Source organism: Lygodium microphyllum, chromosome 14, assembly GCF_053477565.2.
Source record: "Lygodium microphyllum isolate KBCC chromosome 14, Lygodium_microphyllum_v1.1.10, whole genome shotgun sequence".
Lineage (NCBI taxonomy): Eukaryota > Viridiplantae > Streptophyta > Polypodiopsida > Schizaeales > Lygodiaceae > Lygodium > Lygodium microphyllum.
Genome location: NC_141148.1, coordinates 143,405,226 through 143,424,868, shown reverse-complemented (window position 1 = coordinate 143,424,868; position 19,643 = coordinate 143,405,226). Strand labels below are relative to the sequence as shown.

Genomic DNA, 19,643 nt, shown 5'->3' with positions numbered 1-19,643 from the left:
TTCTATTACTTGGACTTAATCGCTTGCAGATATCATCATCAAGGCACATATTGCCTTGATTGAACAGTATATCACATATGATGGAAGGCTATGCCACTATCTTCCTCACCGTGGTCAGCTTTGTGTCATTTGAACTGTTTTACCTTTGTGGGTTACAATTTCCTCTTGGAGTAGCTCCCAAATTGTGCCAAAATGAGGATTTGATTGACAGAGCATGATTTCCATTACTGAGAGAGCATGGACCTTAGCTATTTGATTAAGAGCATCAGCCTTATTGATATGCAATAGGGCAACCATTTTGATTCTTGATATAAGGTGACACCTAGCATAATCAGTAACATTAACACCAACTGTGTGAAGCGCAAATATGATATTTCTTAAGGGCTGAAAAGCAATTGAATTTAAATATAAGTACATAGGCAATAAGTTTTCAACAGAGACTCTTGCAAAATTGAAGATTGGTGGTTGTAGAGTAGGCCATTCAAGCGCCAATGTCACCTTTGCAAGCTCCATGCTTATGCCATTAATAGAGATAATAATAGGTACATCTTGGTTATGCAAAAAACTCACATTATATTCCCTTGTTCTACTATATTCCAGCTCTTTAGTGGCATGGCTTATTCTGTTTGGATGGTGGATAGATGGCTGCTACCTCTAGCTTTGACTCCTAGGTTCGTTGACTTGGATGTCAATTCCTTGTCGATGTGTTTTGTCATGGAGGTTCTCGTGGCAGAAAGGGATGCCTACATCTTGTACTATATGTCTAGACATGTCTGGCTCCTGGATAGTTTGGTGCTATAGCAAGTGGTGGACGTCCTGATCTCCTCTTTGTTGACTTTGCAATCAATCTCAATCTTCTTCAGAGGTTATTGGATGTGATGATGTCTTTCCCCCTGGATATGTGGTGAGATGCCACCAGATTGGAGGATTATACTTATTTTTTTAGATGGTATGAGGTTTGTAATTTGTGGAGAAAGCGGGGATATGATGATAACTATAGGCTGTACAGCAGCCTCATGATCCTCCCTTTTGGATTTATTGCACTATTTTGCGTAACTGAATGTGTAAGAGCTCGTTTTCCAGTAGGAAGACTAGGATTCTAGGACACTTAAATGTTGCATGATGTGGTGTGTAGTGACCTGAATACCAGTTCTCAAGGTGCAGTTGACAACTTGTGTTTACTGATCACTGGCTCCTCCATTTGCATGCATCAAAGGCTGCTTCATTCTGAAAGTGGCATTTCATGGATGGGTTTGTTTAGCTTCCCATCTGAACCAACTTGCGTGAATGGTAGGTGTGACTCTATGGGTAATGCAATTGAGGAGGCAGTGCTTTATTGCACATGACTAAGCAGTTGCGAAAGTGTTGTAATTGGAAAGCTAGAATGTGTGATTTGCATTTATTTTCACATGCAGAATCCCTAGCATTGAGGTACTCTCCTTGTGAATCAAAGTTAATTAAAAAGGCAACAGTTTAACCCAAAAATGAGTGTGGTGCTTGTAGAATGCCTGCCTCTAGACCCAGTGGTATGGTTGTTTGTCATATGGGAGGCTTTTTCACTGTTTTCCTTCACATGATGATACTGCAAAACTACTCACACTGCTGGCTTGTCCCATCAGAAATGTATAGTAACAGACCTATATTAAACAATATTTTGTCTTTTGGTAATGAGTTTCTGATGTGCTGTCTTTTGTTGAGAACAAGCAATGTTTAAACTTTTCCTCTTTAATGTGTGCCTGCTGAAATTGTTCATCGGTGGGAGGATGCAGATTCCACACTTATGATTATGCCAGACACTTTGTGAGCGCCTGCACCCGTATTCTTGGCCTGGAGGGCACACCTTCAGGAGTCGAGGATCATCCTTTAGGAAAACTCACCCGAGTGGCAGCGGTATAGCACTTGTACCTGGCAGTATTTCTGGACTGATTTTGTGCTTCAGGTGGCAAAGAAAGGTTCTATATGATGGTTTTCTGGCTGAAATCTCATTTGGAAACTCAATTCACTTTTCATGCATTTTTCAGACAGTTCTGTGAGGTACTTTGGGTCAGCATTTCTACATGGAATATTATGCTGTTGACATGAACTGATGAAGCTATATTTTTCTATAAAAAATTGTGGAAGGAAGAAAAGTTTTTCATTTTGGAGAAAAGATAAGACAAAAGCTATTGCACAATAACTGTAATGGTGATCGCAGTGATGACTGTGTGACCTACCTGGAGCTTCACTCTGTACAGGTTGGAGAGCTGACATGTATCCAATCCAGTGAGAAATGTGCATGAAGAAGCACAAAGACAGTCAATCATTCAGGACTTGATACATGTTTTTTAACAACACCACAACATAGTGTGTTAATCCATTCATCAGTCTCTCCTCTTTGGTCATTTACTACTTGCAGGGTTGTCCATGTCTGATTGATGGGACAACTCATCTGATCTGTTTTGGTCTGTCCAACTCGTTGTATCCCATATTTGAGGCGTCCTTGTTCGACCATTGAGCAGGTCAAAAGTGACCATTAACGAGTTAAATGTGATTGACCTTTTTACTGTCTTGCGCCAGCCTCTTACATGCCTATCCAAGTGTCTCTCACAATACATCTATCTTCTCTATCACAATTACTGTTGAGAGGATATTAGACATGCATGTACTCTGGATTGTCTCATAGGCCACATTGGCCTTATGTAGACATTAATATATCTTTCTTTTTTCCTTTCTCTCTCTCTCTCTCTCTCACACACACACACATACACACAAGTTCACAATATACTTCTCCCTCTACACACGCGCACGCGCACACACACACACACACACACACACACACACTCTCTCTCTCTCTCTCTCTCTCTCTCTCTCTCTCTCTCTCAATACATCTATCTTCTCTATCACAATTACTGTTGAGAGGATATTAGACATGCATTACTCTGGATTGTCTCATAGGCCACATTGGCCTTATGTAGACATTAATATATCTTTCTTTTTTCCTTTCTCTCTCTCTCTCTCTCACACACACACACACATACACACGTGTTCACAATATACTTCTCCCTCTACACACACGCACACACACACACGCACGCACACACACAATATGGGACCTGCCCCGGCACCGGTACCCCAGACTCGCCTTGAAGTCATCCAAACAGCTAGCAACACAAGGGGACACTGAGTGCTGGTATGCCCGACCTGGCTACGGCTCCATGGCCTGCACATGGACCACCTCCCCCCACTACAATACAGCCTAGACTGCCCACACCTGGAGCTCAGCCGAGAGGAGGTAAATCGCATCACCAGAATGGATATCATCCAGACAGACACCGCCGGGACATGGGTGACCCCCACATCGGAACTAGGAACCAAGAAGGCTTTCTACCGAGAACACTTCCCGCATATCTCCCCGGACGGCTTCATCACCCGCCCAAGCTACATGGACACACACTTGTCTCACGGGGTCAGAAGTGCCATCGGACAGATCCGCACGTCCTCACACCAACTACGGGTCGAAACGGGCAGATACGGGGCCAACCCCCTCCCCCTAGAAGACCGAATCTGTCAGCTCTGCCATCTCGAGCCAGAGACAGAAGAACACTATATCTGTAGATGCCCAGTGTACTACGAAATCCGGGGACGCTTCCACTGCCTATTCAGCGAAGGATTCGGACCACTCTCCAAGGTGATGGAATTCAAAGACCAGAGATGCCTGGGGCTCTTTCTACTGGAAATACGACGCCACAGAGACCACCTCCTACGAACCACGGAGCAAAGACAAGGAGCCACCAACCAACGCACACTCAACGACTTCTACCAAATACCAGGTACCCCCCCCACCACCGAGGCCCCACCAGCCCAACCGGCCTCCCGGCCCCCGGGGACCACCTTAGAAATAGCCACAGCGAGAGGTAAAGCCCGGCGACCACGCCCTGCCGGCCCCCATCCCTGCAGAAGACACTGGTCGAAGATACAAGGGATACTACGCCGCCATCGGAGGGCCCTGCCCCGCCGCTTTAGCCTCTCCATGCTAGACCGACCCATGCGGGACATCTTAGGATGAACACCCCAAGAGCAGTTCCACACCGCACTGGGAGTACGTCTAGATTGTATCTAGTCCAGATATCATTTTGTACCTACTCAATTTAGTTCAACATAGCATAAATGTTAGCTTCACTGGGACTTTTGAAATCTCCCAGACATTTGTATGCAACATTTTGGTCTCATAGGCCAACTTGGCCTGTTGTAGACGTTAATATAACTTTCTTTCTTTCTTTCTTTCTTTCTCTCTCCCTTGGTAGTGAAGTGGTCCAAGGGCACTAGAAAGGCAAGTCAGGAGGTGATAGCTCTTGATTGTGATGCCTCGGACGTGGAGAAAAGCTCCTCTCCATCAGTCTGTCTCCGCATGCATGATGGCCTAGTCTATCCGATTAAGGAGGAGCCATTTGAGTCGTGTTCCAACACTGAATAAGATTCAAGCTATTCTTGCCCAAGCAACGAGTGGCCTGTCTGGTCCTCTCTCCTTCCTCAAAGAATGACACTGATAAGCGGAAGTAGAGATTGTATGGACACACTGTTGAGTGCTACCACTTTTTCACGTTTTCAGAGTGGCCCATGGGATGCTGTCGTATCATGCGAGGGGTGATACGGAGTCACGTACAATGACATGCATAGGAAGAAGCTCGATGGGGGAGAGAGAGAGAGAATTGATAAATCCCTTGAGCTTGTGTGTGCTGGTTGTTGGGTGCTCCATTTTGTCTCGTGGATGGAGCGACCACAAAAAAAGAGGGAGTATCAGCGGACAGCAGTGTGAGGGAAAGGAGAATCATTAGCTCCTTCATTTATCACCACATGAAGAATGCCAAACAGACCCTTGGGACAGTGGGACAACATCTAGTGACCTTTGTGTCACAAATTTGTGTGACGTCACTTTGACGTCTCTCACAATGTGATGGATTGGGATGGGAAAAATGATGGCATTACTTGTGACAATAGGCCTAGGATGTACAAGATGGGAGGGGATTCAACATGAATTTTCTGCTTCGCTGTTGTGTCCTTTTTATGCTCAGCCTCCTTTTTGGGGCTCATGCCTGCTCATTGTGATGCCCTACATTTTGGTGCTCCAGCCTGTAGCTCATTATCATCTTCAACTTGTCTGAGTAATCACCTCTCATTCGCTATTGCTTGCTTCCTTTTTCCCTCTATTCATGTGCAACCATGAAGCTACAATCCCTCCTCTCTCACACAGTGGCCAAGCTGCCTGCTGTGACTTTGCTGTTAATTGTTTAGCTTGCCCTTGGGCTATACTTTGTACTATGTTATTAGTATCATGTATATGTTTGTGTCAAGTGACACCTTCGTCATTTGGGATCTTGGCATTCAATGTAGTAGTTGAATGCATCATTGTCTGTTATTGTGATACTTTGACGACGAACATTCTGAATTTCAAGGTTTAAGGTTAAAAACTTGTGATTGTGGAAGTATATTATGTGGTTTTTATGCCTTGATGGCTCCCTGTTCCATGTGCCTTACTTTTGGTTGTCCCCATGAAGTCCCCATCCCTATCACTATTGCATCCCCCATCACTTGTGACTGTCTCTCTCCAAAAACTAGATAAGAGCGTGAGGATTTGCTGAACTCCATTGTGAACCAAGGATCATGTCCATTGATTTGGAAAATGAATTGTTCCAAGGTTGCTTGCTCTTCTTTAAGAACATCCTTACATCTCTTTCTCATTTTCTCTAATGGGTCTACAATATTAACGGTTTCACCTACCAATCAATGATCCGCAAGAGATAGAGGCGAGTTAAGGGAAATTGTGATCTCTCTCTTATGACTTTGACCAATTTGAATGTCAATGGCAAATAATTATGTAAGCTCATCGTTGACTAGCTACTAACAAAATAAGACTAGAAGTTGGTAGGATGTCCAAATTTTCAATTGCATGTATATATGGCTCTTCACTCGAATACAAATTCCTACTTGAACTTCTATATTGTGTGTTGCTAGAGGCTAGTAAGTCAAGCTTTATCTTGACAATAACTTTCAACGATAACGAGTGTTTTGGTCCTCTCCACTAATGTAGGTCTTGTCTCATGAGGATTTGACCTTGTCAAAACAACTATCTTTCAGCCTTGGTCCAAGCAGTGACTTTCATACATAGACTATGGGAACTCCCCCAAGATAGATACCCACGGCTAGCCCTGGCCTCTTCTAGACAACTAGCAGCAGATGGTGACAGACATTGTTGGTATGCTCAGCTGAGTACATGGATGAGTCAACATGGGTTGCAGATTGACAGACTACCCCCCTTTAACTATAGCTTGGATTGCCCTACACTTGACCTAAGCCGATCAGAGCTAAACCATGTGATCAGAGCTAAACCATGTGATCAGAGCAGACATACTGAAGTTAGATACGGAGAAGACCTGGATCCGCTGACCCCCCTCCCCCCATGGCATGAGGATGACACACTACCAGACCCACTTCCTTCAGGTATTTGAGGATGGTTTCATCACCCGACCCAATTACATGGACACACAGCTGCCTCATGGACTACGCATAGTTATTGGTTAGATCCGCACCTCATCCCACCACCTGAGGATTGAGATAGGTAGATGGGAGGGTATACAGACAAAGGAACGCATATGCCCACTATGCGATAGAGAGCCAGAGACAGAGGAACACTACATCTGCCGATGCACTATATATTATGATATACGAGGTAGATACCACTGTCTCTTTCGAGAGGGTTTTGGACCCCTGAGACGGATCATGTAGTTTGAGGATCAGAGATGCTTGGGATTCTTCCTCTTGGAGCTCCAGAGGCGCAAAGCAACAATTCTACGAAGTAGGAGGCCCCCACAGCTCGGCTCACATAGACAGAGAGCAGTCACTGACTTTTTCACTGATACACGACAGAGTATGGCAGATACCACTACTACTGCCACACAGCCTACAGGAGTACATCATCATTGGACCTCATCTTCTGTAGGTGTCTCCCCTTTGGATAGAGCAGTGGCACTTAGCCGGTCTAGGCGCCCATGTCCACCTGGACGAAGGCCTAGACATCCACACCACAGACAAATTAAAGCCATCATTGAGCGCCACAGGAGACAGATGCCGAGACGCCTCAGCGATGCAAAGATACACCTCCTTAGAGGACAAACATCTCATTGATGGAGAGTTTTCCTTTTTCTACTTTCACTTTTAGATCATTGACATGTTTCCCTTTTATAGGGCACTATTTCATTTTTTTCAGTCTTATAGGCATGTTTTTCATCTTTTCTCGTTCCAGATGAGAAACACACCATCATTGTATGTATTGCTTTGGTCTCATAGGCCACATTGGCCTTTTAGAGACGTTAATATACCCCCCCCCCCCCCCCCCCCCCCCCCCCCCCCCCCCCCCACGCGCGGAGCCGCTGTAGCATGCATTAAAACCACAAACACATGATGTAATTTGGAGGTTGCACAAGAGGCACACACTACCTAGCCTAATTTATTTTATCCTATGGTTTGTACTCATCGATAAAGGGAGAGTCACCCTACACTCACCTTACACTGTGTGAATGCACTTTAGCCACCAAACCTCATCTCTTTATGAAACCTTAATCCATCTTGTTGTATGCCTATAAAAGGGCACCCATCTTTCATCAATAAAGAGGTCATTTGCATTGTACTTTTATTCTGTCATTGTACTGTATTCTTTTCTTCTCATACTTTTATCTAATATAACCCCCCCCCCCCCCCAAAAAAAAAAAAAAAAAAGAAGAAATGCCATGGGACAGGATCTTTACCAACTACGCATACAACATAGGGATCTCACATCAACAGTCTCTCCCTACGAGGGTCCTACTACACAGAGATCATTTTTTGAGAACTATAGCAGATAGCTTCATTGTGAGATCTAGGTATTTGGATGTATACATGCCACATGAGATGCGGTTTACCATTGACATTCTCTGGGTAGAGCGGATTTGAGACTGTGTTGGGTGGAGATAGAGAGCGAGCACTATATGTGCAGATGTAGAGGCTACAATATGGTTTCTGGTAAATACCCCACTCTTTTCATGGATGACTTTTCTATCAGACCTGTCATGGAGTCACTAGATCAGTGTTGATTAGGCCAATTCTTGATTGAGATCTAGAGACTCCACATGTCACTATTATAGGATGGCACTTGTGGACATATAAAACGTGGAACACCATGAAACCAGCCTTCCTCTTTGGATAGGGTGGTAAAACTTGATCAAGCGCTTAATTACAACAAGTAATAAATGAGCATAAACTGGAATGTACAATTTACCTTAATGATCTTGGACATTGGACACCTCGTTGGATCCAAAACTGGTGTTCCTTTCGTTATTTCCTTAACTTTGATTGCTAATGGAATGAGTACAAGCTGAGATTTCACAATCTTCTTTGTTGTTCGGAAAGCTCCTTGCTATAATAAGAATCATCAAGCAATTCGGGCCATTTGCCCCTTGACTTTTCACCAAGGACTTGCACAATTGGAACCACAAATTGGCCAAATGCCACCCCAATTTACAATGAATGGGTTGGCATTTGAATTCCTTGACAGTTACACAAATTTCAGGTGCTGAATTCAGTGTACGATGCATTTGCCTATTGGCATGGGTCGCAAGGTAGCTGTCAAACCCTAATTTCCATAGAAATTTAGGGTTTACAGCAGAAATCCACTTGCGGTCCACCAAATATGGTTGACATTTGCTCCGAATGGCTAAGAAATGCTGAGATATTTTGAGAAATTACTGGAGAAGGTGAGAGAAAGCCAAGATGAGAGAAAAATCTGATTTCCTTTACGAGAAAACCCTAAAATCTGCGTGTTGCCTGCTCCAGCGTACATGTAATGCAGTCACCTACTATCAGCACCTCCGAAATGCTGTCACGTGATCAACAATGCCATTGTCCAGCCCTTGGAAGGTGTCTCCTTGCTGTCCCCTGCCTGCTTAGGCCCCTAGATGGCTATCTTGTGCAACAAATTGCTGTTCTCTGATTAGAAAATGAACCTCCAGCTCCCTTTCTCTCTCTTCCAAGCTATAAACTAACTGAATGGCTGAGACCTAGCCCCCAAAAGCGTTTTCTCAATTTGCATGGGTAGTTTTGCCAAGTGGCAACCTTCCAAATCCATTTTCAATGTTATCGAGCCATTTAATTAGTTTTCAGAATTAAACAATTGTAAAATTAATTTGAGTCCTTTTGACCTTGCCCATAATTAAATTGCCCATCCATAATCAAATTGGCTAGGCCATTTGCAACTTGAAGTGGTGCCTAACCTTTGTTGACGCTTAGATTGACATTAATTAACTAATGCTAGTAAGTAGTGTCACCACTTACACTTATTGGCCAAATAATTGCCGTAGGGTTAAAACTGCTACCAATTGATCCCCAAAGCCTAGCTAGTATAACTTATCACAACTGTTGCCTTGGACACCCACTGCATCCTTGGGGTCCTCGGCTTGTTACCATGAAATTTTACATCCTTGTGTGGCAGACCTTCTTTTGATAGACCTCCCCCTTGAAATCCGTGCAATTGTGCTTGATTGCAGTGCATTGTGCCAAAAGAAAAGCATACTGCTCTGGAATTTCCATAAGGCATCAAAGTCACAACATTGGACACTGCTGTCAGACCATGCTCTATGTCCCAAATCTTGTTGATAATTTCCAGCCAGCATAAACATGATACAAATTTGAAATATAGTCCAAAATTGTTGCTAGAAATCCATTGGATGCATCCATAACTCACGTTTCTCAACTAATCAATCGTGCTCGATTGCACTGCATTGTGCCAAAAGAAAAGCATACTGCATTGGAATTTCCATAAGGCATTAGAATCACAACATTGGACACTGTTATCAGACCATGCTATATGCCCCAAATCTTGCTGACAATTTCCAGCCAGCATAAACATGATACAAATCTAAAATATAGTCTAGAACTGTTGCTAGAAACCCATTGGATGCATCCATAACTCATGTTTCTCAACTATTGTGACTTGAGAACCATAGAAAAGCATCAATTCAGCATAAATCATAATGGCATTTACTAACATGTTGTTGTCCATGAAACCAGCCTTCCTCTTTGGATAGGATGGTAAAACCTGATCAAGCACCTAATTACAACAATTAATAACTGAGCATGTGAAATGCATAATTTACCTTAATAATCTTGGACATTGGACACTATTGGTCCCAAAATTGGTGCCCCTTTTGGTATTTCCTTAACTTTGATTGCCAATGGAATGAGTACAAGCTGAGATTCCACATTCTCCTTTGCTGTTGCAAAAGCTTCTTTCCGTAATAACAATCAACAAGCAATTTGGGCCATTTTCCCCTTGACTTTTCACCTAGGACTTGCACAATTGGAATCACAAACTAGCCAAATGTTGCCCCAATTTACAATGTATAGGCTAGCATCCAAATTCCCTGACAATTATTCAAATTTTAGGTATTTAATTCAGTATATGATGCCTTCTCATTGGGTTGATCACTAACAACATCAGGCAGCAATCCCACTAATATTTTGGGCTTCTTTCTTTTAGGATTCCCTTGATTATCTGGTTTTCCAGCTTGCTGCCTATTGGGACAGTCCCTTGCAATGTGGCCCTCTTTTTCACAAATAAATCATTTATTTGCAGCCATCAATTCCCTACGTTGCACCAATGTTTTCTAGCCGTTTCTTTGCTGTTTTGGCCTCTTTGCAGGCTAATTTTCAGATTTATCCCTTTTCTCACCCTTACACAACTTTTTATTCAGCTTCTACCCACTCTTTAGGAAGCTCGAATCCTTCCCATGCAACAAAGTATTTGTTGTAGCAGCAGTCTCTATGAGTTAGGACATGCTAGACACGGTGGATTTAATGCAAAAATCCCTAATTCCTTTGGGTAGCCCACAAACATATTTTTTCACTTGCTCATGACGGGGCAATAAGAATTAATAGGTAGCAATGCATCCCAAAACTACTAATTATATTTCTTCAAATTCTTACATTTCTTAGCATCCACCTTATTCCAAGCAATCATGATGTCCACCTCAAAGGTAATTGTTAACCAATTCGATGCAAACATTTGCTTGAATTATACCCACGTTGATGGTGCTCTACCTTGCATTAGAAGAGTGGACCATGATTGCCATGCATTCCCCATAAAAAAAAGTGGCCGCCTTTTGAATCTTTGAGGACTTGGTGAAGTTTCCCCTTGAATAGGCTGCATTAAACGGCTGAATGAAAGTCAAAGCTTTCAGTCTATCTTGTGCACCATTGAAAGACTCAAACTTCACTACTTTTTCACCCTCATCATAGTCTTTTGTTGCCCCTTTGGGTGGTCAAGTTGTCATACACTGGGTGCTGCAAAAAGGATGCATTTGCTGAATTTACATCAAAACCAACACCAAATGGAGCATTTGCATGACAAACACTCATTCCTTCAGTCCCATAAGCATTTGGGGATGTAGATACATTAACAAACATGCTACTTTGTGCTACTATGTATCAAGCCAATGTTGCTATACATAGGGCTTTGCATAGTTCCAGCCATACCCGAATACTTTGGGCCTTGCACACACACCATGTATTGCCTATTGCATACCATAGGGATTTCTGCCATGCATTCCTATATGTGGTCCCTGTCCAATCATAGTATGAAAAATTGTGCTACCACTAAAGTATCCTGGCTGCGACATCGTAGCATGCATGCACGGCTGTCCTAAGTCCATTGGATTGGCACTTCCATAATGGCCTTGCATTTGTATTCCTTGCCTCGTAGATATCAACCGTTTTGCTTCATTAGCATGTTCGGGAGCTTCAAGTGAAGGCTTTGGCTTTACCTTTGGTGCACCTTGGTGTCCTGAAGATGTAGAGGATGACATCTTTTTCTTGTCTTTGCCATCCTTCTTTGGAGTATTCAAAAATTGGCTAACCTGAGGATCCTTTGCCAATTCAATAAAGAGATTTGTTGCTGTCCTCATTTGATTCTTGAATTGGACATCAAGTTTCTCTTCACTTTGCCGGCCATCAACCTCATTATGCATTAACAACAACATTTTCAGCTTGATGTCCATGGTCTGAGCCTTGTCCAAGATTAGGCATTACATTTCTTTCTTTCCCATGTGAGTGTACATACTAAGAGGCATCATCATTGCTTGATTGTATCTCACTGTATGAAGACATATTGCTATAATTTCTCAGTTGAGAGCAAAAATCAGCACTGGCAGAAAGCTTTGGCTTGCAATCAGGTGCCTTGGGTCCACCAAATCAAGAGATTGAGTAGTACCCTGGCAATGGAATTATGAAACCAGCCTTCGCCTTTCGATAGGGTGGTAAAACTTGATCAAGCACTTAATTACAACAATTAATAACTAAGCAAAAACTGAAATGCACAATTTACCTTAATAATCTTGGACAGTGGATACCCTGTTGGCGCCAAAACTAGTGCCCCTTTCGGTATTTCCTTAACTTTGATTGCTAATGGAATGAGTACAACTGAGATTCCACAATCTTCTCTATTGTTCCAAAAGCCCCTTGTTGTAATAACAATCAGCAAGCAATTCGGGCCATTTGCCCCTTCACTTTTCATCGAGGACTTGCACAATTGGAACCACGAACTGGCGAAATGCTGCCCCAATTTACAGAATGAGTTGGCATTTGAATTCCTTGACAATGATAAAAATTTCAGGTGCTGAATCCAGTGTAGGATGCCCTCTTAGTGGGCTGATCAGCAACCCTATTTCACATGTTTTGGGCTTCTTTTCCTAAGGATCTCCTTGATTTTTTGGTTTTCCTACTTGCTACCTATTGGGACAGTCCCTTGCAATGCGACCCTCTTGTTCACAAATAAATAATTTATTTCTAAGTAGCTATCAAACCCTAATTTATGCAGAATTTTAGGGTTTATAGTAGAAATCCTTTTGCTTTCACCAAATATGGCCGAAATTTGCTCCAAACGGCTAAGAAATACTAAGATCTTATGAGAAATTAGCGGAGAAGGTGAGAGAAAGCCAAGATGAGAGAGAAATCTGAATTTCTTTGCGAGAAAACCCTAAAATCTGCTTGCTGCCTGCTCCAACCTGCATTTAATGCAGTCACCTACTGCCATGCAGCTCTAAAATGCTGTCACCTGGTCATCAATGCTGTTGCCACCATTTGGAAGGTGTCCCCTTGCTGACATGTGCCTATTGAGGCCCCTAGAGGGCTGTCTTCTACATCAAATTGCTGTTCTCTAATCCAAAAATGACTAGTAGCTCCCTCTCTCTCTCTCTCTCAAGTTGTAGACTAATTGGATAGCTGAGCCCAAGCCCCCAAAAACGTTTTCTCAGTTTACATGGGCATGTTTGCCAAGTGGCAACCTCCTGAACCCATTTTTCAACATTATCTAGCCATTGAATTAATTTTAAGAATTAAATAATCATAAAAATTAATTTTAGAATTTCTAACCTTGCCGAAAATTAAATGTGCCTATCCATAATTAAGTTGGCTAGGCCATTTGCAACTTGTTGTGGTCCCCAACCTCTATTGACCCTGAGACTAGCATTTATTAATTAATTAATGCTAGTCCCTAGTGTTATCGTTGACACTTATTGGCCAAATAATTGTCCTAGGTTAAAATTGACACCAACGGACCCCCAAAGCCCGAGTGGCATAACTTATCATAACTTTTGCCTTTGATAGCCACTGCATCCTCGGGGTTCTTGGCCTGTTACCATGATATAACTACCATGTGCATCACATGTGTTGAAGAACCTTGCACATTTGATTAATAACTTAATCAAATGTTATCGGCAAGATTAAAGTATCTTAAAAATTCATGTCCCTGTGACACACGATGTCTTCTTAAATATCCCAAATACTACTCTGTAGAATACATCTCATACATCTATGGTGGTTCTCTACAGACTAGTTTAGATACATTGGACTTGAGTAGATCGTTGGAGGAATGCACAAGGAAATTAGCAGAGACCATACATGGATCAACCATGTATGCATTCCTACATGCCTTGCCTTGATGGACACCCACACGCTCTACTACTCCCCAAAATAGTTGGTATGATGATGAGTGTAGAGTTGTTTGAGCTTGCTTATGGAGAGAAGTAGAGCTAGCTACTCGGATGTATCATCAAGCAAGGACGTTCGTCACATGCCTTGTGCAGAAGAAGAAATGAGACTACTTAGCGAAAGCAGAAGCAGAGATATATTAGCTATTTTTTGAGACGAGATAGCAATAGTGCATGGAAAATGTTTCATGAAAGATAGTGCCCCATATAGATTACATCACTAGATGCTTGGCTTGACAATGGGAGTAAGTTTTATGTCTTGCTAGGAGAGCCTCGAATGCAGCCTCCACAGGCCTATAGGCCAACACAATGGTCTTTCTTCACCTGGAAAATGGTTAGGGATACAATTTATAGATTACAAAATGGTAGGGTACTGGATTTGTATGGGCTAGTGGCAGAACTTTTCTCACATGCTTGCGAGACACTAGCACCTAAACTAGCATATATGTCCAATAGAGCAGTATGTGAAGGCTTTCCTATGAGTTGGTCAAATAATACTATAATTCTAGTATTTAAAAGTGGTGATCAGAGTAGCATATGTGTCTAATAGAGAGCAGTATGTGGAGGCTTTCCTATGAGCTGGTCAAACAATACTATAATTCTAGTCTTTAAGAGTGGCGATCCTCTGATCCCTAGCAAGTGTAAGACTGTCACGATTAACCAAACTTTGGGCCAAGATGAATGGATCTATACTGGAGCATGAACTTAGTGAGTGGGCTGAGGTGCAAGGAAAGAGAGTACAAGGATAGTCAGGTTTCAGATGCGGATATACCACTCTGGACCATATCTTCACACTCAGAGCCATTATTTAGAAGGGTCGAGCTTGAGACAAGAAGATCTATTGCTGCTTTATAGACTTCCGCAAAGCTTTTGATATAGTGTCTCGTACACGTATCGTGTAGAGATTGCGGGATATTGGAGTACTAGAGGGTATACGATGGGGTATCTATGCATTATATGAGACAATGATGGGTCATGTATGGGCACTTGAGGGCTATCAAAGAGGGTTAACAATACCATAGGAGTGAAACAAGGATGCTCGCTTTCACCCACATTGTTTGGTTTTTACGTAGATGAAGTGTCTGATTACATCGACCGAGGAGGAGGAGATAGAGCCAGCCTAGCAGGGGTGCTAATATCGATATTATTGTATGTAGATGGTATTGTTCTCACTTCAGATTTATGAGAGGGACTATAGTGCCATCTAGATGCTTTTCACATCTTTTGTAGAGACAGAGACCTCACTGTGAACTTGGGGAAGACCAAAATCATGGTCTTCAATACTTTAGCAGCATGGGTGAGTAGATCTATGTACCGGTTCACATTTTGGGGAAACATAGTGGAGCATATGAGGGAATATGTCTGTCTTGGAGTCACCTTCTTTTGCCCATGATTTTCATTGAGGGGGGGCATCAAAGGCACGTGTGGCACCAGGCTATGTAGCATTAGGGGCACTCGAGAGTCAATGTGCTCACATAAAATTTTAGGAGTCTCGGACCAAGCTATGGTTGTTTGATACCCTAGTTGCACCTACACTACTATATGGAGTAGAGATATGGGACTGCAGCTTGTACCATAGGCGTGTTAGCCCACTCACTAATCAGACTGGAGTAGAGAGATTATTATGATGGTTGGGATAGCATGGAAAGGCCATTGATCATGATGATAGCATGTATGATTAGGAGTAAGCCCTCCACCCCCATCCCATTGTCAGAGCAGAGCTAGGGGCAACACCTATAGTTACGGAGCACTCTTCAGGGCAGTGAGCTTTTGGCACATATTATGGGAGCTTCCACGTCATGGATACTCTAGATTGGCACAAAGTTCATCTAGACAAGTAGCAGCAGGAGACCAAAGGAATTGGTGGTTTTCACAGATAACTTTTTGGAGGAGCCTACATGTTTTGGATATTGACCGCCTTCTAGCTTATGAATACAACCTTGACTGCCCTACACCTTCTCTCAATCGACTAGAGCTGAATTAGGTGACCACCTTCTGAATACAACCTTGATTTTCCTACGCTTTTTCTCTGCTGACTAGAGCTGAATCAGGTGATCAGAGCTGATATCTTGAGGATTGAGAGAGCGAGGACATGGACCCATGCACCACCGCCCCTAGGATCGAGGATGTTTTACAAGAGTCACTTCTTGTGTCTCTTTGACGATGGTTTAACTATTTAGCCAACATACATGAGCACCCATCTCTCCCATAGCATACGGGCTGCTATTGGGTGGATTTGCACCTCCTCTCATAGGCTAGAGATGGAGACAAGAAGATGGACAGTTTTCCCAACAGAAGATAGGACTTGCGAACTTTGTGGCCGAGAGCCTGAGGCGAAGGAGCACTACATATGTAAACTATGATATACGAGGATGGTACCATTGCCCGTGATGGGTTTGGACCTCTTCGTCGCGTCATGGAGTACGAAGACTAGAGATGCCTGAGTCTTTTCCTCCTAGAGCTCTAGAGGTGTTGCACAGCACTAGTGCGAGGCAGGAGGCTAGCTCACCTAGTGGGATCCACACATAGAGCAATGACACTTTTCCACAATGCTGTCTTAGGCACATCTTTTAGTCTAATGTGTATTTGATGATACTCACTTTTCAAATCTAAACGGGTGAATATGGCTCCCCTCTGCAATCTATCTATAACATCATCGATCCGAGGAATCGGAAAGCGATTCTTTTTTGTGATCTTGTTCAGAGCACGATAATCAATACACATATTCCATCAACCATCCTTTTTCTGTACCAAAAATCATTGGAGAATAAAAAGGTGGGCTGAATCAGCCCTTTTTCTAATAGCTCATTCACTTGACTTATAATCTCCTCCTATTGGGCTGCAATGAATTTATAGGGTGGCTTATTATGTGGGCTACTTCTAGGGATAAGATCTATGCCATGATCTTCTGGCCTTTCAGGTGGTAGTTGCCTTGGAAGTGACCGAGAGAAGCAATCAACATATATTTTCAGAAATGACATGTGATCCTTCTTTAACTTAGATAGTGGCAGCTGTAGATACAACAAGGACAGGTTCACCTTTCAACTTTACATCAAGTGTGAGTGCCTTTTTCTTATGCTTAATAGTGATCTTTTTGGCATGAGAATCAATCACTGCATGCATATGGTGACACCATGGCATACCGAACAATACATCACAACCCTCAAGTGGAGCAATGAAGAACTCTTCGCTGTCCACATATCCCTATATATGCAACTGAAGCTTTCCAATGAGTGGTGTGACAGGCTTTGCATGGCCTTTATATGCCATTTTAACTTTCCCCATGGGTCCCATCTCATTCTCTCTGATACCTAGATGGGTTACCATGTCAACCGAGATGAAGTTCACTCGTGCACCATTGTCAAAGAAAATCAATCCCTAATTTTGCTTCATGCTCCACACAATTGAGTAGCATTATTATTGGGCTGATCATTAACAACATCCAACACCAATCCCATTGATGTTTTGGGCTTCTTCTCTTTAGAATCTCCTTGATTTTCGGATTTTCCAGCTTGCTGCTTACTAGGACAATCCCTTACAATGTGAGCCTCTTGTTGTAAATAAAACATTTATTTGCAGCCCTTTCTTTGTTGTTTTGGTCTCTTTACAAGCTGATTTTCAGATTAGCCTCTTTTCTCAGCCTTAAACAACTTTTTATTTGGCTTCTCCCTACTCTCTAGGAAGCCCGAATTCTTCCTACGCAACAAAGCATTGACTGTAGTAGCAGTCTACGAGTTGAGATATGCTAGACATGGTGGATTTAATGCAAAAATCCCTGATTCCTTTGGGCAACCCACAAATATATTTTTCCACTTGCTCATGAAAGGGTATGGGGCGATAGAAGTAATAGGCAACAATGCATCCCAAAACTTCTACTTGTCGACCAATTCGATGTAAACATTTGCTTAAATTGTACCCACATTGATGATGCTCTACCTTACATCAAAAGAGTGGACCACCATTGCAATGCATTCCCTTTCAGGAAAGTAGCTGCCTTTTGAATCTTTGAGGCCTCGATGAAGTTCCACCTTGAATTGACTGCATTAGATTGTTGAATGAAAGCCAAAGATTACAACCTATCTTGTGCACCATTGAAGGACCGAAACTTCACAGCTTTTCCATCCTCATCATAGTCTTTTGCTGCCCCTTTGGATATCAAGTTGTTATACACTCGTTGTTGCAAAAAGGATGCATTTGCTGAATTTACATCAAAGCCAACATCAATAAGAGCATTTCCATCACTAGCACTCATTCCTTGAGCCGCATAAGCATCCGAGGGTGCAAATGAATTACCAAACATGTTACTTTGTGCCCCAGGCATCAAGCCAATGCTGCCATACATAGATTTTTGCACATTTTCAGCCATACCCGAATACATTGGGGCTTGCACACCATGCTTTGGCCGCTGCATACCATAGGGATTTGTGTATACATTCTTGTATACATTCCCTGTCCAAACATAGCATGAAAAATTGTGCTTCCACCAAAGTATCCTGGTGGCTGCTCTATCATAGCATGCTTTCTCGACTGTCCAAAATCCATTGGATTGGCACTTCCATGATGGCGCCTTGCATTTGTATTCCTTGCCTTGTAGGTACCAGCTGTTTTGCTTCATTAGTATGTTTGGGAGCTTCAAATGAAAGCTTTGGCATTACCTTTGGTACACCTTGTTGTCCTGAAGGTTTAGAAGATGTCTTTTTCTTCTTGCCCTTGTTGTCCTTCTTTGGAGCATTCAAAAATTAGGTAAATTGAGGATCCTTTGCAATTCAGCAAAGAGATTTGTTGCTGTCCTCATCCGATTTTTGAACTCGTCATCAAATTCCTCTTCACTTTGCTACTCATCAGTCTCCTTATGCCCTGAAGGCCATACATCTCGCCCAGCAACAACATTTTCAGTTTGCTGTTCATGATCTGAGTCTTGTCCAAGATCAGACATTGCATTTCCTTCATTCCCATGCGAATGTTCATACTGAGAGGCATCAGCATTGCTTGATTGCATCTTACTGTATGAAGGCATAGTGCTGTAATTTCTCAATTGAGTGTAAAATTCAGCACTAGCATAAAGCTTTGGCTTGCAATCAGGTGCCTTGGTCCCACCAAATCAAGGGATTGAGTGGTGTCCTGGCAACGAAACCATGAAACCAGCTTTCCTTCTTGGAAAGGGCGGTCATTCTTGATTAAGCACTTAACTACAGCAATAAGCAAATGAATATAACTTGAAATGCACAAATTACCTTAATAATCTCGGACATTGGATACCCTATTGGCCCCAAAATGGGTGCCCCTTTCAATAGTTTTTTAAACTTGATTGCTAAAGGAATGAGTACAGGTCGAGATTCACAATCTCCTTTGTTATTCCGAAAGCCTTTTTGCTAAAGCAACAATCAGCAATGAATTTGAGCTAATTGCTCCTTGATTTTTCACCTAGGATTTGCACAAATGGAACCAGTAACTGGTCAAATGCTGCCCCAAATTACAATGAACGGGTTGGCATCTTAATTCCCCAACAATTACACAAATTTTAGGTGCAACAGTGCCTTCACCAATTGGCACGTGTTCAGAGGTGGCTGTCAAAACCTAATTTCTGCAGAA

General features: G+C 42.6%; 1 protein-coding gene across 1 annotated transcript in view; it reads left to right on the top strand.

The window, feature by feature from the left end:
* Positions 1 to 19,643, top strand: part of LOC148026190 (alpha,alpha-trehalose-phosphate synthase [UDP-forming] 1-like) — a 212,737-nt gene that overhangs the window by 63,308 nt on the left and 129,786 nt on the right. Inside the window, exon 4 of the mRNA XM_087693467.1 lies at positions 1,770 to 1,890. Within this exon, the coding sequence (XP_087549593.1) occupies positions 1,770 to 1,890 (121 nt within the window). The remainder of the gene's footprint in view (positions 1 to 1,769; positions 1,891 to 19,643) is intronic.